This window comes from Odocoileus virginianus, chromosome 24, assembly GCF_023699985.2.
Source record: "Odocoileus virginianus isolate 20LAN1187 ecotype Illinois chromosome 24, Ovbor_1.2, whole genome shotgun sequence".
NCBI lineage: Eukaryota > Metazoa > Chordata > Mammalia > Artiodactyla > Cervidae > Odocoileus > Odocoileus virginianus.
The window spans coordinates 21587082-21612671 of record NC_069697.1 but is presented as its reverse complement, the minus strand read 5'-3'; the positions used below and the strand labels follow the sequence as shown (position 1 = coordinate 21612671).

The 25590-nt window shown below is 41.1% G+C and overlaps 1 protein-coding gene and 1 long non-coding RNA gene across 2 annotated transcripts in view; one reads left to right on the top strand and one right to left on the bottom strand.

The window, feature by feature from the left end:
- Positions 1 to 1568: 1568 nt before the first annotated feature.
- The window catches only part of CRADD (CASP2 and RIPK1 domain containing adaptor with death domain), a 185402-nt gene continuing 161380 nt past the window's right edge, over positions 1569 to 25590 (bottom strand). Inside the window, exon 3 of the mRNA XM_020880861.2 lies at positions 1569 to 2311. Within this exon, the coding sequence (XP_020736520.1) occupies positions 2010 to 2311 (302 nt within the window). The 3' untranslated portion in view covers positions 1569 to 2009. The remainder of the gene's footprint in view (positions 2312 to 25590) is intronic.
- On the top strand, positions 3678 to 24570 carry LOC139030811 (uncharacterized). The gene is made up of 3 exons (XR_011483201.1): positions 3678 to 4041; positions 13993 to 14136; positions 24361 to 24570. It is a non-coding gene; the product is annotated as an uncharacterized lncRNA (long non-coding RNA).

Below are 25590 nucleotides of genomic sequence, written 5' to 3'. Positions count from 1 at the left end.
AGCCCAGCTATACTCACTCATCCATAAATGTGGTGAGAACAAAAGCTGAAACAACTCTCTGTTAGCAAATCCAGGGGGGTGAACAGCAACACAAGTCCAGAGTTCAAAGTGACAAGCAGTTATTGAAGATGCTGTGGAAGTACAATCAGTCACTCAGTGCAGTGATGAGGCCAAAAGTGTAAGGATTTTACAAGGTCATGAATTAATGACTGGACTACAGAATGGTAAATAAGAGGTGATAAGGCCAGTGAACCAAACTGCCAAACTGCTGAACTGTTAAATAACCAATCATTTTTAGGAAAGAGAATATGGTTACCAGACATCTGACAGAATATAATTAACACACCACTGTCATCGTTTTGAAGACCTACCTTCTGTCCAACCTCACTACTCCATATGCTTGTCCTCAGAATATTTTTCCCTTTGAAAAACTCTGAATTAGGTTGGTATTGGGAAAAAGAGTCTCCAATTATTTCAAAGGATGGAGCACAGATGGGAATGTTTACCTGTTACTCTTTTTTAAAAAATATTATTATTTATTTATTTAGCTATGCTGGGTCTTAGTTGCGGCATGAGGAATCCTTGATCTTTACCTGCAGCATGTAAACTTTTAGTTGCGGCATGTGGAATCTAGTTTCCTGACCAGGGATCGAACCTGGGCCGCCTGCATTGGGAGCATAAGTCTTAGCCACTAGACCACCAGGGAAATCCGTACTCTCTTTACTGGACCCATAATAGCATTAATAAAAGCAGATCACCTTTTAAAGCTTAACCAGAAATATGGTTACAGCACTTCCCACAGAACCCTCAGCTTGAGCCACTGTTCCACTTGATCTGGGAACTGTATCCATGTTTAGCCATAGCAGAGAATTAACAGTTACCATTTCCCAAGAGCTGAGGATGGGCCAGGCACTGGATGAGCCCGAGGCAGATGTTATTCTTTTACTTGTCACAAATATCTTGGAGGTGAGGACAATCATTGCCTCACTCTACAAATGAAGAAACAGGCTTAGAGAAGTGAAGTAACTTGTCTGAGGAGATACCGCTAGTAAATCAGTCCATCTTGCTACAGGATGGAGCTCAACTCTTGCTCAACTACGTCACAGGCTTTTTGTGAGGTCCAAATGAGATCTTATGTATGAAAGCCTTGAAAACAGTAAAGCATTTGACAAATAGCATGTGTTATTTTAAAAAGTCAGAAGACTAACTCATAGTCCTTAGGAGCACAACGCTTCAATCATCACAGCTTCAGTAGAAAGACCACACTGTCCCCCAACCTCCAGTTCTTTAAATAAAGGGCAAGGGATTTTCTTAAGCATATCTTTTAAAGATCAAGGGATCAGGTATGCATGCTGGTACTTGAACTGGTCTTTGCGGGGAGCTTTAGTGTCTTAACTTTAATGCAGACACCCTGCCCGAGCTATTCATCCTGACTAGAGCAAGTAACTATTCCACTGTTACTATCAATTCTGTTCCAAAGACACAACTACCGTAATTTTACACCCTAAATCTAGGCAATACAAGAATGAAAGGGGAAAAAAACAAGCAATACTTTCTCATGAAAGGGCTACATTACATAGAGCAATTTGTTTTTATTATTATCATGATTAATAGTTAAGTACACTGTGTAATTCCCAGGCAACATAAAAGTGGATGATTTATATACAGAACACCTGTATTTTTTTTTTTTTTTGAATCAGTAGGACTCACCAGTCTATTAAAAGGCAACCACACAATTAAAACCTGCACAATTCAGAAAATGCAGTATTTGAGCAATTAGAAAGTCAATTGTCAATTCATTTTGGCAAACCTACTGTGTAATCCCACTTTTCAAGTAACATCAAGTGCAAATTCCAATATGTCCTCTCATCTAAAAATCACTGCAAATTCCATCATGTCCTCTCATCTAAAACTCACCACGACAAACAACAACCCCAACCAAATCTACCTGCCCTGGTGAGTCACGATTCAGCTCACGTGACTAGCCCCAAGCATGGTCGAGGGCCCAGTCATTCCAACATGTGCTGGAGCACCGAGGGGTCCACGTCCACGGCCTGCAGGCCCCTGTGCAGGCTCTGGAAGGTGGCCTCCTTCCCGAAGCGCTGCCTCCAGCGCACGAAGGCCTCCACCACCTGGGACTGCACATTGTGGGGGTGGTTGGCCTTACAGCGGTAGACGTCTGTCTGGGAGAGCCCCAGAGACAGCACCAGAGGCTCCCACTCGGGGCCCAGCCTCAGGGCCAGCTGGTTGATCTGCCGGTCGGACGGGGAGCTGTGCAGGATGTGCGGGGGGACTCCAGTCATCCGGTCATCTGGGGAGGAGAAAGACACCATGGTGAAGAGAGGGCACCGACACATCAGAAAGTGAGAAAAGTGTTAGATGCTCAGTTCTGTCTGACTCTACATGACCCCATGGAATACAGCCCACCAGGCTCCTCTGTCCACGGGATTCTGCAGGCAAGAACACTGGAGTGGGTAACCATTCCCTTCTCCAAGGGATCTTCCCAACTCAGGGATCGAACCCGGGTCTCCTGCATTGCAGGCAGATTCTGTACTGTCTGAGCCACTAGGTAAGCCCAAACACATCAGATGGGGTAGGGACAGGCAGAAATGAAAAATGTGGGGGATGACACACATCCCAAGTGGCAGGGGCCCACTTTTAGTCTTCACAGGGGCTGCTCAGTAAAAAGCCATATGTAGGGGCTTAGGAAACACTTAGCACCTAGGGACAGGTTTATTACAGAAAATGTGAAAACAAGAAAATAAAAATAATTTGAAATCCCATCAGAAACCCATTCAGAATACTTTGATCTATTTCTTTTCAGTCTTTTATGCATAAAACATACATTTATGATTACATTGCAGGTACTGCTCAGATGTTAAAGAATCTGCTGCAATGCAGAGGACCCAGGTTCAATCCCTGGGTTGGGAAGATCCCCTGGAGAAGGGAATGGCAACCTAGTCCGGTACTATTGCCAGGAGAATTCCATGGACAGAGGAGACTGGCAGGCTATAGTGCATCAGGTCATAAAGAGTTGGACACGACTGAGCGACTAAAACACACGATGCTTTGTAACATGCATTTTTCACCTCCATCTCCTTTACTAGGGAGGCCAAGCTGAGGCTTCTGGAGGCATCTAAGGATGCCTTCGTGGCCCTCCTCCCTCTGGAACTGGCCTGTGGGGGCAGGGGTGGTGTTGTCTCCTGTAGGAATGGCCAGTGCTAGAGGGTAATTTGCTAGAGGGTAACAGGCTGTACAGAACAGCTAGTCTCGCCTGACCAACTTGAACACCTCTGAGAAAAGTGAGTTTCTACAGAGGCATGAGCTAAGAAGGGCCCGAAGCAAAAATTAAAACCTAAAAGGCCATGAGGGACCAGCACAGATCACAGGAGGAGGATGACCTCCTGGCTGAGCTCAGCACAGATCACAGGAGGAGGATGACCACCTGGCTGAGCTCAGCACAGATCACAGGAGGAGGATGACCTCCTGGCTGAGCTCAGCACAGATCACAGGAGGAGGATGACCACCTGGCTGAGCTCAGCACAGATCACAGGAGGAGGATGACCACCTGGCTGAGCTCAGCACAGATCACAGGAGGAGGATGACCACCTGGCTGAGCTCAGCACAGATCACAGGAGGAGGATGACCACCTGGCTGAGCTCAGCACAGATCACAGGAGGAGGATGACCACCTAGCTGAGCTCAGCACAGATCACAGGAGGAGGATGACCACCTGGCTGAGCTCAGCACAGATCACAGGAGGAGGATGACCACCTGGCTGAGCTCAGAAGAGGGGAGCAAGCACGTGCTGCCGATGGGCAATGAGAGAACCCGACATTGCACTCCCTAAACTCGAACCCTGTCTCCCCAAGGCCAGTCTGCTGAGGAAGCCTAACATCAAGTGAGTGACTATGGATGTACTAAAAGGTGCCACTAGTTATACAGAAGGCCTTCCAGAAGAAGGAAATTAAAAGCTAAGTCCTGAGCACGAGGAGAAGGAGTCCAGTGAAGAGGAAGGAAAGGAGGGTACCCTATGCAATGGGTAAGGCATGTGCAAAGGCCCTGAGGCAACAGAACATGGCAGGTGAAAGACAGTCACTGCAGCAAAGAGCAGAGGTTGAGACACACTCCAAACACCCAAAATGATGGTGTCAGTCATGGGTTAGACCAGGACTGAAAGCTCAGCTTTCCATACAATAGCACCTTGAACTACATTTTCTGTCACCAGCACTCCAGGAATTCAGGTCAATCCCACTTCACACTCACAGCTCACTGTTTTGATTTATGAATTCAATGAGAAGGCAAGAGGCATCCTGTTAGAATAGTTGATATCTTCCACGGCATGGACCTTTGGTCTCTAGGCAGTTGCCAACAGCTTAGGCACAAGTTGCAAAAATATTGCCAAGGACTCTTTCTGGTATCTATCTAGACTGCTATTTTTTTTTTTTTTTTAATGATTAAGAAGCAAAGTAGAATGATGATACTACTGAGCAATATTTTATATTAATACTGGCACTTCTATGGCTTTTCTAAAAATATGGGCTCAAACATACAAAAAAGTACAAAGAAGAAAACAAAATTTCCACTATCCTACCATCTTATTGACAGTTCATGATCATCATTCCAGACATCTCTTTATGTGTGTATACTATGAGAAGGAGAATATAACAGTCTTTTTCAATAAGAGTTACTTAATTTTGCTTAAATATAACAAGGAAAACCAGCAGAGGTGACACTAAATGACTTTCTGATCTACAATTAAGTGCTTTAAAAAAACCCAAAACAAATAATAAAAAACAAATACACAAAATATTTAATGCTGAGAAAAAGATTAATGAAAATTTAACAGGTAAACAATATGTTTCCACATTAATGCTGTATTTATATTCTCTTTTTTCTCATACCTCTTGATTTTTGCTGCTTCTATCATGTTTATTTTGTTGGATGCACAACATTTACATGCTTCTGCAATAATAATTGTCCCCCATTATCTAGTCTTAAAACTACATTATAATGGTTTGAATGGTCACCAGTGTTTTTTGTTGTTGTTATTGTTTTTTTAACACAGCTTTTCTGCTCCTGAGTCTGTTATTTTGATTTGAGTCTCATTTGGTCAATCTCTCCATAGGGTGGTTTTTTTTCCAAGAAAGGTTCATGGTTACTATATTCCTTGAGTTCTTTCAGATCAAGGCTATCTGCTTAGTGCCTTCACTGTTGAACAAGAACAATATTTACAAAAACAATGTCCTATTATATTATATTTTAAATTATGAATATAATTTTATATTGTTTAAATAATTTTATTTCTCTTACATTTGTAGAACTTGCTCGTATTTTATGGTAGAGAAAACTGGTATGGAGAATTCTGATACTATCTTCATCATCCCCCTTTAGGGATAACCTGCTTTTTCTCTCTGGAGTTTGCAATACTGAAGCTTTAGACCAGAGTTTATCTTGGTCACTCTATATGCAGCATGGCCTCTGACCAAAGATTTAGTTCTTCCTTCTTTTCAAAAAAATCATTCTGAGTTATATCTTTGTATTATTTTTTTCTATTCCTCATGCTGGATGGTTTTGCCTATCTTCTACAGCTATCATTTTCTCTTATCATTTCAACTTCCTTCCAGTAATTATCTCATGCCTTTCCACCATGCCATTCATTTGACTACCACTTAGGGCTATTCTGTATTTTTTTTTCCATTTATTTTTATTAGTTGGAGGCTAATTACTTTACAATATTGTAGTGGTTTTTGCCATACATTGACATGAATCAGCCATGGATTTGCATGTATTCCCCATCCCGGTCCCCCCTCCCCCCTCTCTCTCCACCCGATCCCTCTGGGTCTTCCCAGTGCACCAGGCCAGAGCACTTGTCTCATGCATCCAGCCTGGGCTGGTGATCTGTTTCACCCTAGATAATATACGTTTTGATGCTGTTCTCTCGAAACATCCCACCCTCGCCTTCTCCCACAGAGTCCAAAAGTCTGTTCTGTACATCTGTGTCTCTTTTTCTGTTTTGCATATAGGGTTATCGTTACCATCTTTCTAAATTCCATATATATGCGTTAGTATACTGTATTGGTGTTTATCTTTCTGGCTTACTTCACTCTATATAATGGGCTCCAGTTTCATCCATCTCATTAGAACTGATTCAAATGAATTCTTTTTAATGGCTGAGTAATATTCCATTGTGTATATGTACCACAGCTTCCTCATCTATTTGTCTGCTGATGGGCATCTAGGTTGCTTCCATGTCCTGGCTATTATAAACAGTGCTGCGATGAACACTTGGGTGCATGTGTCTCTTTCAGATCTGGTTTCCTCAGTGTGTATGCCCAGGAGTGGGACTGCTGGGTCATATGGCAGTTCTATTTCCAGTTTTTTAAGGAATCTCCACACTGTTCTCCATAGCGGCTGTACTAGTTTGCATTCCCACCAACAGTGTAAGAGGGTTCCCTTTTCTCCACACCCTCTCCAGCATTTTCCTTTTGGTTCAAATCTTTTTTTTTTTTAATATTTATTTTTATTTATTTGGCTGCATAGGGTCTTAGTTGTGGCACGTGGTATCTAGTTCCCTGACCAAGGTTCGAACCCAGCCCCCCTGTATTGGGAGTCCAGAGTCTTAGCCACTGGACCACCAGGGAATTCCCTGGTTCTAATCTTATATCATATTTTTGTTGCCAATTTTTCTTGGCCCTTCAATCTTTAAAAATCCCTTTCCACTGCACACCCATTAGGATGGCTTCTATCAAAAAAAAATAAGTGCTGGTGAGAATGTGTAAAAATTGGAACACTTAAGTGCTCTTGGTGGGAATGTAAAATGGTGCAGCTGCTATGGAAAACAGTTCCTCAAAAAATTAAACATGGAATTATGATCCAGCAATTCTAATTTTGGGTTATATACCCAAAAGAATTGAAAGTAGCGATTTAAAGAGATATTGTACATCCATCTTCAAGCAGCATTGTTCACAACAGCTAGAAAGTGGAAGCCACTCAGGTATCTATCAAGGGATAAACAGATAAATAAAAAGTGGTATATTATACATCAGAATATTATTCAACCTTAAAAAGGAAAGAAAAAATTCTGACTCATGCTGCAAAATGGATGATTCTTAAGGACATTATTCTAGCTGAAATAAATCAGTCACAAAAGAGACAACTACACCATGATTCCACTCACATGAGGTACTCAGAACAGTCAAATTTAATGGGACAGAAAGAATGATGGTTGCCAGGGTCTTGGGAGGGGCGAATGAGGAGTTGTTATTTAACGGGGACAAAGTTTCTGACTTGCAAGATGAAAAGGTCTGGAGGTTTGTTGCACAGCAACATGGATGTACTTAACCACTGAATTGCACACTTGAAAATGGAAAAGATAGCAAGTTGTATATTTTACAATTAAAGATAAAACATGAAAAGAATCTTGTTTAATCATAACATTGAGTTTTTATTTCTACTGAACTGACACTGAACTCTTCTACAGCATGAAATGGTTATGAGATTGAGTTTTCTTGGACTCACTTTTGTCCCAAACCAGATTGGTTGCATGTTTATTTTTTGCAAGCTGTGTTTCTGTCTTTCATTCCTCACTTGTATGCAGTGTTTTCACAACACTTAGCTTCATCTTGTTCATACTTGATGTGGGTATCTCTGTTCAGAACTCTGTTTGGTCACCTACAGTAAGTTGATATATCCTTGACAGTCCATTCACTTACAGGGGATTACACTCTGGGGTTGGCTGTGGCTTTCTGTGTGGTGCTCTGCCATGAAGGAGAGGTAGGACCCACAGGGCCAGCCTTTGCTGGAGATGCTACACACTGATTTTGTTTGTTTTTCTTTCTTCTAATTAATTTATTTATTTTAATTGGAGGCTAATTACTTTACAGTATTTTGGTGGTTTTTGCCATACATTGACATGAATCAGCCATGGGTGTACATGTGTCCCCCATCCTGAACCCCCCTCCCACCTCCTCCCCATCCCATCCCTCTGGGTGGTCCCCCTGCACCGTCTTTGAGTGCCCAGTTTCATGCATTGAACCTGGACTGGCGATCTATTTCACATACGATAATATACATGTTTCAACGCTATTCTCTCAGATCATCCCACCCTTGCCTTCTCCCACAGAGTCAAAAGTCTGTTCTTTATACCTGTGTCTCTTTTGCCATCTCGCATGTAGGGTCATCATTACCATGGTCATCTAAATTCCATGTTTATACGTTAATATACTGTATTGGTGTTTTTCTTTCTGACTTACTTCACTTTGTATAATAGGCTCCAATTTCATCCACCTCATTAGAACCGATTCAAATATGTTCTTTTTAATAGCTAGTAATATTCCATTCGGAGAAGGCAATGGCACCCCACTCCAGTACTCTTGACTGGAAAATCCCAAGGACGGAGGAGCATGGTGGGCTGCAGTCCATGGGGTCGCTAAGAGTCGGGCACGACTGAGCAACTTCACTTTCACTTTTCACTTTCATGCATTGGAGAAGGAAATGGCAACCCACTCCAGTGTTCTTGCCTGGAGAATCCCAGGGACAGAGGAGCCTAGTGGGCTGCCATCTAGGGGGTCACACAGAGTCGGACACAGCTGAAGTGACTCAGCAGCAGCAGCAGCAATATTCCATTGTGTATATGTACCAAAACGTTCTTTTGGCTGTGGTGGGTCTCTGCTGCTGTGCGACACCTTTCTCTAGTTGCAGTGAGCAGGGTACATGGCTAGTTGTGGTGCACGGGCTTCTCATTGCAGTGACTCCTCTCGTATGGGAGTCAAGGGCCCTAGGGGGTGTGGGCCCACTAGTTGCAGTGCATGGGCTTAGTTGCTCCAAGACATGTGGACTCTTCCCAGACTAGGGAGTGAACCAGTGTCCTCCTGAATTGCAAGGTGGATTCTTAACTACTGTCCCACCAGGGAAGGCCTGCTCTCTCTTTTGAAAGCCAGTTAAATGTGTTATACCAGAGCCTGCTCTGCTGGGGGGCATTCACTTCTATGATCTCTTTCCCGTAACTGGGGCAACAGCTTGCTCCGAGTTGCCTTCCCGCCTCTGCAGAGGGTGTTGCCTGACATCACTGAGGCTGCCCGCCCTCCTCAGACAGCTTCTTTCCAACTGACCTATATGACTGGGAACCCTCAGGCTGCTGGCCCCTCACCTTCCTTTTCCAGCATTGCTCCTGAGGGGTCAGGATGGGAGGTTTCCTTCTTTGCCTGGCACTTTTCAAAGTGCTTGGCATAAAGCTGTGATTGGTTTTCTTGTTTGCTGGGTTCTGTTTTTATTCTGAACTTCTTTTTGGGTCAGTTCAATGGGTGCTGGGCGGGAACATCTGTGATTCTGCTACACTCGATCATCATTCTGACTCTTGTCCAACTGTTTATGCAACATATGCTCTGAGCCAATGATGCGGAAGTGAGGGCAGTATTTGCTCTACTCCCCTACACTCTCAGGGTCACATATCCCTGTGAATACTGCCACATAACTGGGAGATGGCCAGCAGTCTGCAGATACAGACTTGAGCAAAGATAACTGGCACATAGGCATGACCCAGCCAAGAGCAAATCAAGCCCTTCCAAGGAGACCTTACACACACACAGAGAATAACAGCTGTTTGGGTCGTCTGACCTCTGTCTGGAAAAGTATCCTCATGAAGCCCTTCCAGCTCATGAATTCTGTTGAATATGAGGTTAATTAAAAACGAGAGCCCTAAGGCAGTAGTGTCAACTCCCAAGGACATACTACATCAAATCAGGTCAAGCTAGAAGTTAATCCGCTGTGACCATCTGGCCACTGTCCCTCGATGCTTGATGTGCACACCAATGGTGGTGGGCAAGATGATGCTGGGGGTACACAGGGGAACATTCTGTATCAGAACAGTCATGTATCTGTCTTAACATGGTTAGAAAAGTACAAGTAGCATTTCAAACCCATGATTGCAAGGATTAAGGTAAGTAAATTAAAAAGCAGATGTAGAATGACCAAAAAGTAAACAGACTGGGAAAAAAAAAAACATAAGTTTTAAAAATAAAAAGTAGATTTAAATAAAAGCATTAAATTAGCAATACAGGTGATTCAAAAATAAGGCAGGAATTGTACAAGTAGGACAGAAATGACTGAAGTTTGGGAAGTCCAGTGTTTCTCAACACGTAAGCTAGTGGCATCTCAGGCAGGACAATCCATCATGCGGGGCTGTCTCCAGCACACAGCAGGCTCTGGAGCACCCCCGGCCTACACCTACTACATGTCAGTCACATCCCCATCCCAGCCTGAGCACACGTATCCACACGCCCTGGAGCGAGGCAGCACTACCCCCAGTTAAGAACCACCAGATACTGGGACAGAAGAATGTCCATTCTTTAAAAAAAAAAAAGTCCTAAACAGGCATCTAACTCCTTTTATACTGACAACTGTTCTCCCTTACATAGATCCTGTCTCTTTTGTGCAATCCTTTAATCCCATTCTTGGTGAAGGTAAAACTCACCTGTTTCAAAAGAAATATTTGTTGACAAACCCATCTGCCACGATGAAAATCCATTTGAAGGGATGAACACCTCCAGTACCCACCCACCCCCACCTGCCCACCTACCCCCCACCTCCCCTCCACCCTCCAACTCTGTGGGCACGACACGAAGGAAATGTGCATGGTGATTCCCCTTCTCAACCACTATCTCGTCTTCCCGCACTCGTGGTTAACCGTGGCCGCTCTGGGCTTAAATCTTAAACCCTTCCATTCAGCTTCTTTGTTTCTTATATGACATCACTGTCTCTCAAGCTCCTCATGGGCAGAGACCACGTCTCCTGTTTCTGTGTCCTTCCTGTACAAACTTCAGCCCCTTGCTGAGCACAATATGCAACTTAACATATACTTTTCCAGTGACATTCTTAAAATCAAAGGTTATCCAAGTCAAGTTTCCAACTCACCTCTCTAATAGCTACGTGTTTCTGACTTGTTACTGAAAAAAGTCATCACCTCCAACAAACCTCAGTGCAGACAGCACTCTCTGCTCTACCCTGGCTGGTGAGGGCAAGTCCACAGGCCCCGTGTCCTGCCTGGTTGCCCTCTGCTTTGTACCCTGCGCCCTGAGACATGAGGCCACCTTAACAGTGACCTGAGAAGAGGACCTGTACAGAGTTCAAAAGCACAGTTCGAAGACTGAGGCCGTGGAGTTGGGGAGAAGCATGGCAGATGTGTCAGTGGCTGCTGGGAAAGTCGGATGAGGCTGCAGTCAGGGCTCTAGAATTACCGCAAAGGATTTAACTATAGAACTCCCTTTTAAACCTGTTATTTGGAGGTACAACTGGAGGTTTTGTAAGCACATATGAGTGCTTTATAAAGTGACTCAGTTGCAGATGGGGTAGTACTTTGGAAAACCATACACATGTCTTTGGAGAGCTGGTGATACATACCACACTCCTTAACTCACTGAGGGAAGTGCCACATGCTTCAGTTTGCTGGACCAGAAAAAAAAAAAATAGTTGAGCTAAGAGACTGTGCCCTTCTAGGATAGCCACTTTTTAGGAGAAAAGGCTAAAAACCTTGCCTCGAGGACATTTAAGGCCTCTGCTCAGGTCAAATCTACTAATGTTCCATGGACCAAAGCAAGACATATGGCCAAGACCAAAGCCAACAGAAAAGAAATCAAATCATCTCATGCGGTGAAAGGAGTGACAAATTGCTGAGCAATGATCTATAAGCACTTACAAGTAAACTAATAAATTCTTAAAATGTAGATGAGGTGATACATTACTAGGAATATATAAAATGCCAAAGCTGGTATAGAACAAAATAGAAAACTTGAATAAACGAAAGTTTCAAACACACTGAAGTGGTAATCAAAGCCCTAAAGAGCCCTGGGCTCTTTTATACATTATACATTATGGTTTTATACATTAGTTGTATCAAACATTCATGGAACATTTCATTTCCTATCTCATGTAAGTTGCTCCAGAAAATACAAAAAGAACGAAAACTATGTAGGCCGTTTTACTAGACTCCTATACTTTTTATCCCAAGCAACAAGGAGAAAAAAGAAAAATCAGAGGCTCACTTCACTTATAATTTTAGATGCGAAAATCCTAAACAGTAACTATTTGAGTTTTTAAAAATATATTTAAAATAGGTGTGCCTGGTGGCTCAGTGGTGAAGGATACGGCAGCCAGTGCAGGAGACACAGGTTGGATCCCTCAGTCGAGGAGGACCCCACATGCTGCGGAGCAGCGGGGCCTGTGTGCACAGCTACCGAGCCCACATGCCGCAGGAGCTGCAGTCTGCGAGCCCTCGAGCCCACGGTCCACAACAAGAGAGGCCACTGCAGTGAGGGGCCCGCACCCTGCAACTGGAGGGCGGCCCTCACTAGCCACAGCTAGAGAAGGGCCTGCGTAGCAACAGAGACCCAGCCCACCGGGAATAAAATAAGTAAGTAAAGAAAAATTAAAAGAGTTATGGAAGAGCAGCTTTTTTAACAGGTTTAAAAAATATTTAAAAGAATATATTATAAACAAACAGAGAATTTATCTCAGGATTACAATAATCTCAACATCATAAAATTTACCAATTAATTCAACATAAGCTAAGCTAAGTCACTTCAGTCGTGTCCGACTCTGTGCAACTCCATAGACGGCAGCCCACCCGGCTCCTCTGTCCCTGGGATTCTCCAGGCAAGAACACTGGAGTGAGTTGCCATTTCCTTCTCCGATGCATGAAAGAGAAAAGTGAAAGTGAAGTCGCTCAGTCGTGTCCGACTCTCAGTGACCCCATGGACCACAGCCCACCAGGCTCCTGCATCCATGGGATTTTCCAGGCAAGAGTACTGGAGTGGGGTGCCATTGCCTTCTTCTAATTCAACATATCAACAGCCAAAAAGATAAAATTCATTATTTTAATAGATGAAAAAAAGGGATTTGATGAAATTTGATACTTATTTATCATTAAATTCATTTTCTTCAAAAACCAGAAATATAAGCAGTCTTTAAAACTTGATAAAATTGTAAAAACCTTCAATAAGCATTTGATTTAATGAACTTTAAAATGTATCTGCTCTAAGAATGTGAAGAAGTATGCCCACTAGCACCACCATATTACTATTGAATACAGTAGTAGACAGTCCTGTCCAGAGCTATAAATAAAGATAAAGAAATTATGTATTAGCACTTAAAGGGGAGCATTTTCAGACTATATGACCTAATAAGTAGAAAAAGGCCTGGATCAATAGACAATTTATTAGAACAAATAAGAAGGTTGAGCAAAATTGCAGATATAAGATCAACTCAAAACAAAAATCAATAAAACAGCATTTCTACATTCTACCAATAATCAAATACAAAAGAAAACAATCATGAAAACGACAAAGAATCTAGAATTAAATTAGCAAAGATTACATAAGACCTCTGGGGAAATTTTTAAGCCTTTATTAAAAGATATAAGGCAAGATTTTAATAAATGGAAAGTTATTCTTTTGCTAGCTGGGAAGACATTCGTATGACATAAAGATGAGAATGCTTATAATGACAATTAAAAGTTCACAATGGGGTAAGGAGAGGCTTTCTCCAAACTGGGGAAAACTAGCTAATTCTATATAAAAAGAAACTGGACTTTTCTATCACACCATAAACAGTGACAGAGTCCATGTGGATAAAGGCCCAAACATAAAAGGCAAAAGTATAAACTTAATGGAAAATAACATTGGAGTTGTCTTTATGACTTGTGGTGGAAATGGGCTTTTTTTTTTTTTTTTTAGTTTAAGGGAAAAAATGTATTATTTTTAAAAATTGAAGCACAGTTAATTTACAGCGTTGTGTTAATTTCAGGTGTACCACACAGTGATTCAGCTTTATATGTGTGTTTCTGTGTATTCTTTCTCAGATTCTTTCCCCTTACAGGTTATTACAAAACACTGAGTATAGTTTCTTATGCTAAACAGTAGGTCCTTACTGGTTATCTATTTTATATATAGTACTGTGTATATGCTAATTCTAATTTATCCCTCTCACATGCTGGAAGTGACTTTTTAAGTGAATCCCCCAAAGATGATCAGATGAACCTTTTACATCAAAGGAGATTACGATTCAAGTTGACAGAGCAGAATGGGAAAAGACATCTGTTAATGTCTGAAACCAAAGGAGGCATAATTTCTGGATTTATAAGGTAGGTACTCCTGTAACCATAGGAAAAAAGATAAGAATTTCCAAAGGTAAAAGGACAAAGAAATGGCCAGGTGATTTGAATTAGAGGAAATGCAAAAGCAAACATAAAAAGAGATGCTCAAATGCAGAAATTTAAGAAATAACAAATGAAATAGCAATGATAAATTACTTGATGTGCTTAGAAATCTAGACAATACAAGTTTTGACTGGGATGCATCAGAGTATGAAATTTTATTCACTACTGATAAGAATGAAGACTGGGCAGCCACTCCATCAATACAAGCAAGTCAGCCATGTGAATAAAACTGAATATAGTCTATAACCTTGTTCCACGGTGTATGTACCCAAGAAAAATTCTGAAAAAGATCAATAAGGGATGTGTATAAGGTTGTTTGCACACGGCTAAATCATTTGTGTTAGCAAACATATATACATAAGCCTTATAACCCAGCAATCCTGTTTTGGGGCTTATATATCTCAGAAGAACTCCCATCAGATCCATGAGGGACTGTGTATGAGGTTGTTTATATCAAGTAACACTGGGAAGAAAGGAGCCGAAATCAACATAAGAGCTCATTACGAGGGAAACAGATAGATAAATATGAAGGAGCACATAGGGAATACTGTGCAGTCAGAAAGGATGAACTAAAGCCAAAATGTTAAAAGAATGATCTCTACAACAATGTGAATTTTAATATACATGTCTAAAACAACACCATTTATAAAAAAATATACAAATAAAATAATGTATAAGACAGAATAGTTAGTTATGGAAGGGAAGGAAATGTGGGGAGGCTGCCAGGCTGACAAAACTACATGACAGGCCACCTCCCAGGGCCCACGTGTTAATCTGGATCCCTAGGTGCAATGGTCCTGCAGAGAAATCCCTCTGGGTCAGCGACTGGCTGCCTGGAAACAAAAGAAAAGCATCTTGAAAAGAAAAGTAATTAGAGCCACTTGTTCTGGTAGGTAATCATAGAGAACAATTGTGTCCCCAGAGAGGTGGAGAAATATTAATAAACTGGTCTAAAACTGATTTCCAGCTAGATGAAGGTCCTACTGCAAAATGCAAGTAAGTCAGACCTATTTGTCATGGAAAACTTGATTTGACCATCGAGTCTGTGGAAGGTCAATGACAAGACTAGTAGCAATAATTGAGTTCTCACTGAGTTAAAAGAAGGGAGGCAGGGTGGACAGAGCTCTGGGCTAAGAATGAGCAGGCCTGGCTACTATCTAAATTCAAATCTGCCACCAACTTGTCATAAAACTGGCTATATCACTTAGCCTCTCTTGTTTTCTCATTTGTTAAAGCATAAAACCAGATGACTTCCAAGGTCTTATTTAGATATGACATATTACACTATCTTTTTAAAAAGAAATTTTATTTTCTGCACGTCTCATGCTTTTTGACTTCTCATTAAACAACAGTTACTCACATATTGTTGCATCATTTTCCCCTACTTGTCTTCTAAAAGAGAACCAAGATCTTTGGGGTTTTATTGATGTTTTTTGGCTTGTTCCTGCTTTTAAAATATTGCTCATGGAAACTTATCTTTCTATAGTAAAAAAAAAAAGTTAATTGAACATTGGTTTAGTAAATTTTTCAAAACAGTATTAAAAACTTTAAAAGTTCATGTTATAACTTGCTGAGCCACCCATTTTTCTCACATACTTGCACAGAACTGACCCAACTCCATCGATTTAACATTCATCCTGCTCTCTGAACACGCCGGCCTGCCTGGAACCTTAGGGCCTTGTGCTCGCTGGTCCCTCTTCCTGGAACACTCTTCCTCTGACTCCCTCCATCAAATGTGACTTCTCGATGGAACCCTGCCTGACTGCCCGATTCCCAGTTACAACTCCCGTTCCACTCTGTGATTCTCCTTATTCTCGTATCACCTTCAAACATACCGTGTATGTTAAGGGTGTGCTATATTTGCTGTTGCTCGCCCCACTCCATACACAAACCCCATCCCTGCTATAATGTAAGCTCCTCACAGGAAGGGAAATTGTGTCTGTTTTGTTCAGTCATGTTCAGTGTTGTATCCTAGGCACCAAGAAGAGCACACAGTAGGTACTCACTACATAAATGAACACTGTTGGATAAATGAACAAATTAAAAGGAAGGATCCATTACGATTACAGCATATTCATTTGGCTGTGCTTTCTATGGCTACAGTATTGCCAAGAGTGACTACTTTTAGTTACTTAGAACTTAAAAACTAAAGAAACTATTGTATCATCTGGGAGTGAACACAGATTTTTAAAAGGCAGGGGCAACTTTGTAACAGGAAGATACTGTCAAGGTTAAGGGTGTGCAGGTTCCCATTCTTTGTCTGAACTGGGCCACAGTGGACTCTTCCCTCTACCTCGATGTTTAATTTTAAGAGAGTTAGAACCATTGACAGACCCCAAGATGGCTTCTGGGTAAATACTCTGGTTCCAACCCACTAGTATCTAAGGAAATAAAAGGTAATGAAAAGAAGCCATCCTCCCCGCCCCTCCCCCCAAAAATGGCAGAACCACACTCCAATACTTCTCTGAAGGTGCATCAAACTCAACTTTAAAAGAAAGACTGATATCCCCAAATCTGGAAAGGAAAAATGAATTAGGTGGGTTTTCTTCTCACTTTCTCTCCTATGACTTCAGTAGACTGGGGATGGTAATTGCCACAGTGAAGGATGGGAAGATCAGAAATATGGACAACAACAACAGACGGCTGTTCTTGGAAGAAATGATGAGACATTTCACTGGGTCCCAGGAGAGACACTGCAGGGCGTTGATGAGTGCCCTTAAGCTAAAGTGGACAGAATAGGAAATATCCAGTCTTCAAGGGGCAACAGATAGAGGGTTACAGGAGTGCCAAGGAGAAACCACTCCAGTCTGTTACAGCACCAAAGGCTGAGCATGGCTGCCCAAACATGGGCAAGATGGAATGAAATAGCACAGCAACTAACATTCTACCATAACAAGTGATTTTTAAAGGGGACATTATATATATATATAAAGATAAAAGTTCATGATCCTCAAGGAATAAGAGAGAGTAATTTGTTATAGAATAACTTAAAAGCATAATAGAAACATGAATATAGTAAAAATAAGAACTTAGCAATGAGATGATCAAATAAAATGAGATTTTAAAGGAAGCTTGTCATACCAAAATGATAAATTGATGATCAAATAGCATCACCTAGAAACTAATACATAAATTAGAAATACCAAAGAATAGCAATAATATGACTCCAAATTATTCATATTCAGGAAAGGCTTGAAATCAAGGCAGAATTTAAAGCGATTAGAGAAAAATGATAGATGTAGAGGACAGAAAAATAAAGTCCATTAAAAGGTTGATGGGTATTCCTGAAGTAAAAAATCCAGCCCAAAGTATTCAAAAATCTAACACAAGAAAATATCCCTAAAATGAATACACAATGGAATCTAATCTCTCAGTTGAAAGAGCAAACTCTGTTTTAAGAAAAAAAAAAAACTGACATAGAATAACCAACTATGAGACATATTCTGGCTAAATAATTGAATTCTATTTCTGACATAGAATAACCAACTATGAGGCATATTCTGGCTAAATAATCCTTCAAGTAGAAAGAAAAATCAAGTTGTATAAAAGGAGAAAGTCAAATTTCTTAACAGTGCTTTAAATGTAAAAGACAAAGCAATTTCACAAAAATGTTTAAGGGGGATAAAAGTGTAGTCTCTGAATATTATTCTTAGTCAAGATGATTTTCAAATAAAAGATAATCAGTAGATATTGTAGAACATAAAAACAACATAAGAATTCACTTTCATTCTGAGCCTTCCTTTAAAAAGTCTTGACAATTTAGTCAGTGCAATGAATAAAATAAAAATATCAACAGTGGCATATGGAGGATGGGCAGATGGAAATGGTTTGCTTCAGATGCAAGCAACAAAAAAGGCATTGTTTATAGAGAATTTAAAATTAGAAATGAAACCACTAAAAAATCAGTCTGCTTTTCATATCACCACGTAACAACAACTTCAGCAATGCAAATGATAAAATATTCCTCCTTTCTCGAGTGGAACGTTTTCCTACCAGACAGTTTCCTCTAAGCTCCTTGACTTGCTTCTTGATAAGAGTGATTTGAAAGCCACAGTAAAAAGATCAGTACTGGATATTGAATTTATTTAAGTATAAAACTAATTTTAAACAACTGAACAGAACATAATGTTACATGTCTTGATTATATGAAAACAGTAATATAACCAATCAAAATCAAGGCTAGATGATAGAATACTGTGGAATGTAAACACTAAATACTCTGACTGCAAGAAAATAACGATGTAATAAACCAAAATCTAGACGGAAGGAAGGAAAGAGTGAGAGTGCCTGTGAGCTCATTTATCATGGCAGGGAAATCCATATTGTCTGAGATGGAGACAGCAGCAGGCAGGACAGCCTGTGGTAGTAAATAAGCCCTGAATCTCATGACTTAACAGAAGAAGAGTTCATGTCTCACTCACATACCATCCACCACAGCCTCACATGACTGCTCAGGGGAGTGCCTCCCTGAGCTGGCAATGCATTTCATACCCACACTGGCTTAGGCTCCCCACATTCACAAATCACATAAATGTCCATGCTCACCAAGACAAGGAGCGAAGGGGTGAGAGACTGGAGACCTGGCAATTAAATACAACCATCCATAAGTGATGCAAGTCATTTCTGCTCACACTGTGCAGCTAAAGCCAGTCATAAGATCACACCTAACTTGAAAGGAGTAAGGAAAATACAATTCTCCTGTACCCCAGAACAGGGAGAGAACTGGGTGAACACCAATAAGATCTACCAAGAAATACACTTGAAGAAAAAGAAAAGCCAGAACCAAAAACATCAAGTTAATCATCTCTTTTCTTAACCTAAGGAGGGGGAAAAAATAACATCTCCTACTGTGAAAAAAAAAATGTTTATTTAAATTTTACTAATTTCTTAATTCTTACTTAGTTTCTTTTCATTCAGTTAACTTCAAATGAAATTAAATACATTAGTTTTAAAATTTAAAAAATAGCAGTATATGACGCTACTTTAATGAAAGCATTTCTTTCTATCTACCTACCTATCATCCATCCATCCATTTTTTTCATCTGCAAACAAGTTTAGAGAGGTGTCAGATGTCCAACAGGATGTTCACTTAATGAGGCTTATTTCTGAGCATTAGGATTTTTAAAAAATCTTTTTCTTTTTACTTTTCTGCATTCCTTCAATTTTTTTTATAATGAGCATGTATCACTTCTATAAACACAGTAGAATCATTAGAATATGAATGAATTAGAAACAACACTTGGCCTTCTACTATCAAGCCTTAAAATCACCAGATGGCAAAAGAGATTTTTTTTTTTTTTATATTGCAAGCAGGAAAGGAACAGGGATTAAAGGAGTGCTATTTCATGATTGTTATACACCATATGGGCTTCCCAGATCGCACCAGTGGTAAGAACCCACCTGCCAATGCAGGAGACATAAGAGATGCAGGTTCAATCTCTGGGTCGGGAAGATCCCCTGGAGGAGAGCAGGGCAACCCACACCAGTGTTCTTGCCTGGAGAATCCCAAGGACAGATGAGCCTGGCAGGCTACAGTCCATAGGGTTGCACAGAGTCAGGCACAACTGAAGCAACTTAGCATGCAGACTTAGCACTGTCTGAAATGATAGAATGGGTAAATGCTGATAGATTCAGGCCAGGCAGTTGGTTTGAATCAGGTATGTAAAGGACGTACATTTCTATTCTACCAATTTTTGAGACATATCTTGCTGACACAGGTCATTCTACCAAATATGCAGTGCTTATTGAGTTTAACAGAGGTGTACTATGGAAACAGAGTTGGTTTTTCCCATCGAAAAGATATGGATGTTAAATGCAAAAAGTACAGTTAATAAATTGAAGAGGAAATACAACTTCTAATCTGAGCCAAGTTACCCATTATGCACAGTGGGAATGGTGCTGAGAGAGCCCACAGTACTTTTGGGGACCCATGAAAATGTTTTAATTTCTTTGAAAATCAGAAGAAAAAAGTGAACTTCAGGTCAAAGAAAATATTTGAATATATAATACTAATATAAATTATTGAAAAAAAAAACATTTATTTTGTATCGAGTACAGCCGATCAACAATGCTGTGGTAATTTCAGGTGGACAGCAAAGGGACTCAGCCACACATATACATGTATCCATTCTCCCCTAAACTGCCCTCCCATCCAGGTGAATATATTCACCTTTATACCAACCCAGTGGTTAACTGTATTTTTTCATAATTTTTTATGGAGGAAAAGGCCCACAGAATCAGCAGTGCCTCCAGTCCACGAAATTTCATAATGTGGCCCTGTTTCTGAGTCACAAATTCATTGGCAGATGGCAAAAAACTACTTGGTTTATTGAAACATGTACTTAAAAAACTACCTTTCCAACTTAAAAACAGTGTAGCTGTTGACAGACAAAATTCCAAAGTGCCTTGTCAGTTACTCAGAGTGCAGGGATGACTAATGTAAATTTTCAACGTTAATGACAACACTGTTTTTTTATGGTCTATTGCTGCTGCTGCTAAGTCGCTTCAGTCGTGTCCAACTTTGTGTGACCCCATAGACGACAGCCCACCAAGCTCCCCTGTCCTTGGAATGCTCCAGGCAAGAACACTGGAGTGGGTTGCCATTTCCTTCTCCAACACATGAAAGTGAAAAGTGAAAGTGAAGTCGCTCAGTCGTGTTGGACTCTTAGCGACCCCATGGACGGCAGCCCACCAGGCTCCTCCATCCATGGGATTGTCCAGGCAAGAGTACTGGAGTGGGGCGCCATTGCCTCCTCCTATGGTCTAGCAGATGATATTAAAGCCATTCATATGGAAGTTGCATGATAAGGATATAAAGTTTTGAAGCTTTTTTTTTTTCTTTTCTTTTCTAAATGGGGAAAATGAACTCCTTAATCACAGTATTTCCCACAGATGATTGTTCTCCAAAATTTTCAAAATTATTTAGAAGTATCTGTAAATTTATTTTGGCTCTCAAGATCAGATACATAAATATTTAAACTGATACCCAAACTGGAGAAAAAAGCTGCCCTCATGTCACTTGATTCTGTCTTTGCTGCTAGTCCCTGGTCAATAAGGAGAGCTAGTTTAAGAAGCTTCAGTTGTATATTAGAATTATAAAGTAACAACTTTGATAGAGTCATGTTTTCCTTCTTGGTCCTAAACCTACTTAGGAGGACAAGATCACCATTAAGGAGTGCTTACAGAACTTGACCTTAGTTAGGCATCAAAAGTATGTTCCTTTGATGGGAGTTCAGCAGGGTTGTGTGGCTTGGTGATAAGACCAAAGATTTTAAAAAGGATGAAGGTCATGTAAATTTGCCAAGCAAAACCTTTCAAAGCTATGACACAATAATTATCTTAAAAATGAAACTTAGTCTTCTTATCAGCAACCTAGGGAGAGAGATAGAAGCAGGCTTTTTAATTTGCTGCCTTCCCACAACTGGAAGGGACAGTTAATGCACTGACTGACATAATCAAGAAATCAAAATAATTTGGACAGATTGATGGAATGACACCAACAAGATTTAATTTGTTTTAGGATAAATGCAACATCTTACCAAACTGAAAAAACCAATTACAAAGATACAGACTGAGGACTTTGCCAGTGGTCCAGTTGTTAAGACTCTACCTTCCAATTCAGGGGGCGCAGGTTTGACTTCTGGTTGGGAAACGAAGACCCCACATGCCACGTGGTGAGGTTAAAAAAAAAAAGATAGAGTCTGTTTTCAACAAGCCTCAAATGCAGTTTAGGAGAAAAGATTCAGATGTTTTCAGTTCAGTTTAGTTCAGTTGCTCAGTCATGTCCAACTCTTTGTGACCCCATGGACTTCAGCATGCCAGGCCTCTCTGTCCAACACCAAATCCCAGAGTTTACTCCAAGTCATGTCCATTGAGTCGGTGATGCCATCCAACCATCTCATCCTCTGTCGTCCTTTTCTCCTCCTGCCTTCAATCCTTCCTAGCATTCAGTTCAGTTCAGTTCAGTTGCTCAGTCGTGTTCGACTCTTTGCAAGCATTAGGGCCAGCAAGTTTGGAAAACTCAGCAGTGGCCACAGAACTGGAAAAGGTCAGTTTTCATTCCAATTAGAAAAAAAGGTAATCCCAAAGAATGCTCAAAATACCACACAATTATGCTCATCTCACACGCTAGTAAAGTAATGCTCAAAACTCTCTAAGCCAGGCTTCAGCAATACGTGAACCGTGAACTTCCAGATGTTCAAGCTGGTTTTAGAAAAGGCAGAGGAACCAGAGATCAAATTGCCAACATTAGTTGGCTCATTGAAAAAGCAAGAGACTTAAAAAAAAAAAAAATCTACTTCTGCTTTATTGACTATGCCAAAACCTTGGACTGTGTGGATCACAATAAGCTGTGGAAAATTCTGAAAGAGATGGGAATACCAGACCACCTGACCTGCCTCTTGAGAAACCTGTATGCAGGTCAGGAAGCAACAGTTAGAACTGGACATGGAACAACAGACTGGTTCCAAATAGGGAAAGGAGTACATCAAGGCTGCATATTGTGGCCCTGCTTATTTAACTTATATGCAGAGTACATCATGAGAAATGCTGGGCTGGATAAAGCACAAGCTGGAATCAAGACTGCTGGGAGAAATATCAATAACCTCAGATATGCAGATGACACCACCCTTATGGCAGAAAGTGAAGAGGAACTAAAAAGCCTCTTGATGAAAGTGAAAGAGGAGAGTGAAAAAGTTGGCTTAAAGCTCAAGTTTCAGAAAACTAAGATCATGGCATCTGGTCCCATCACTTCATGGGAAATAGATGGGGAAACAGTGAAAACAGTGAGAGACTTTATTTTGGGGGGCTCCAAAATCACTGCATATAGTGACTGCAGCCATAAAATTAAAAGATGCTTGCTCCTTAGAAGAAATGTTATGACCAACCTAGATAGCATATTAAAAAGCAGAGACATTAGTTTGCCAACAAATGTCCATCTTAGTCAAAGCTATGGTTTTTCCAGTAGTCATGTATGGATATGAGAGTTGGACTATAAAGAAAGCTGAGGGCCAAAGAATTGATGCTTTTGAACTGTGGTGTACAAGAAGACTCTTGAGAGTTCCTTGGACTGCAAGGAGATCCAACCAGTCCATCCTAAAGGAAATCAGTCCTGAATATTCATTGAAGGACAGATGCTGAAGTTGAAACTCCAATACTTTGGCCACCTGATATGAAGAACTGACTCACTGGAAAAGACCCTGATATTTTAATTGACTGCAAATGCAATATAACTCCAGGAAAAGAAAAAAAAAGAAAAACTGAGAACAATGTTAGTTGCAAGTACTGTACATAATTTTGGAATCAGGAAGAAGGGAGACAATAGTCTCACAGATTTGTATTAGTCGGATAGATCCCTTCTAAGTCAATGACCTGATTGCATATTATAGGGACAGGGAAGCAGGCAAAGCCTGAATGTAAGTTCTGCCCAAAAAGGTTAACCTGTAAGCGCATATGAACTCCATGTGAAAGCAAAAATTTGGTGTCTACTATGGTGAACTATGAGCTCTAGTGAGGTAGAAAACTGTGCCTGTCTTATTCATGGCAAGGACCAAGCACATATCTGGGACATCACAGCTCCCAAGAAATAACTTTTAAGACTTTAGTTTAAAAACATACAGAGCAGTTACATTTTATAAAGGGGATGCATTCAGAAGGTCTCACACAGTGGGAGACTAACCTGGCAAAATGCAGGCGCACTGGCTTCGAGCAAGAGCTGAAGCAATGTAGAGAATCCTCTTGGCTTTGGAATTCTGTGATTCTTGTCAAAATTCAAATATTCTAGGATTTGCATTATTTCAAATTGTGTGCCTAAAGTATGATTCAGTAATAAATATCAACCTAATTCAGGTATGCCTAGTATCACATAAAATGCAAGGGCACTCAGAGGATAGATATGTTAATTTAGTAAATATTGACATCTGGGGCTTCACAGATGTCAGTGGTAAAGAACCCGCCTGCCAATGCAGGAGACCTAAGAGATGCAGATTTGATCCCTGGGTGGGGAAGATCCCCTGGAGAAGGCATGGTAACCCACTCCAGTATTCTTGCCTGGAGAGTCCTATGGACAGAGAAGCCTGGCGGGCTAGAGTCTTCGTGTAACACAGAATCTGACATGACTGAAGTGACTTACTTAGCATGTGAACATTTGAGGTCTATAGCACACTGGCTGCAGAAGTGTGCCTGCTGCAACAGACCCGGCGGAAGCATGACTGAGAGGAGCTACCCCACGCCGGAAGTCAGGGGCAGCGGCAGAGAGGAGCAACACCTCGTCCAAGGTAAGGAGCAGCCGTGAAGAGATACCCCACGTCCAAGGTAAGAGGAACCCAAGTAAGACGGTAGGTGTTGCGAGAGGGCATCAGAGGGCAGACACACTGAAGCCATAATCACAGAAAACTGGCCAATCTGATCACAAGGACCACAGCCTTCTCTAACTCAGTGAAACTAAGCCATGCCCTGTGGGGCCACCCAAGACGGACGGGTCATGGTGGAGAGGTCTGACAGAATGTGGTCCACTGGAGAAGGGAATGGCAAACCACTTCAGTATTCTTGCCTTGAGAACCCCATGAACAGTTTGAAAAGGCAAAATGATAGGACACTGAAAGAGGAACTCCCCAGGTCAGTAGGTGCCCAATATGCTACTGGAGATCAGTGGAAAAATAACTCCAGAAAGAATGAAGGGATGGAGCCAAAGCGAAAACAATACCCAGTGTGGATGTGACTGGTGATAGAAGCAAGGTCCAATGCTGTAAAAAGCAATATTGCATAGGAACCTGGAATGTTAGGTTCATGAATCAAGGCAAATTGGAAGTGGTCAAACAGGAGATGGCAAGAGTGAACGTGGACATTTTGGGAATCAGCGAACTAAGATGGACTGGAATGGGTGAATTTAACTGAGATGACCATTACATCTACTACTGTGGGCAAGGATCCCTTAGAAGAAATGGAGTAGCCATCATGGTCAACAAAAGAGTCCGAAATGCAGTACTTGGATGCAATCTCAAAAACGACAAAAGGATCTCTGTTTGTTTCCAAGGCAAACCATTCAATATCATGGTAATCCAAGCCTATGCCCCAACCAGTAATGCTGAAGAAACTGAAGTTGAGCGGTTCTATGAAGACCTACAAGACCTTTAAGAACTAACACCCGAAAAGGATGTCCTTTTCAGAAGTTCCAGTGGCGCAATTGGTTAGCTCGCGGTACTTATATGGCAGTGCGAGAGGATGTCCTTTCATTATAGAAGACTGGAATGCAAAACTAGGAAATCAAGAAACACCTGGAGTAACAGGCAAATTTGGCCTTGGAGTATGGAATGAAGCACAGCAAAGGCTAAAACAGTTTTGCCAAGAGAACACACTGGTCATAGCAAACACCCTCTTCCA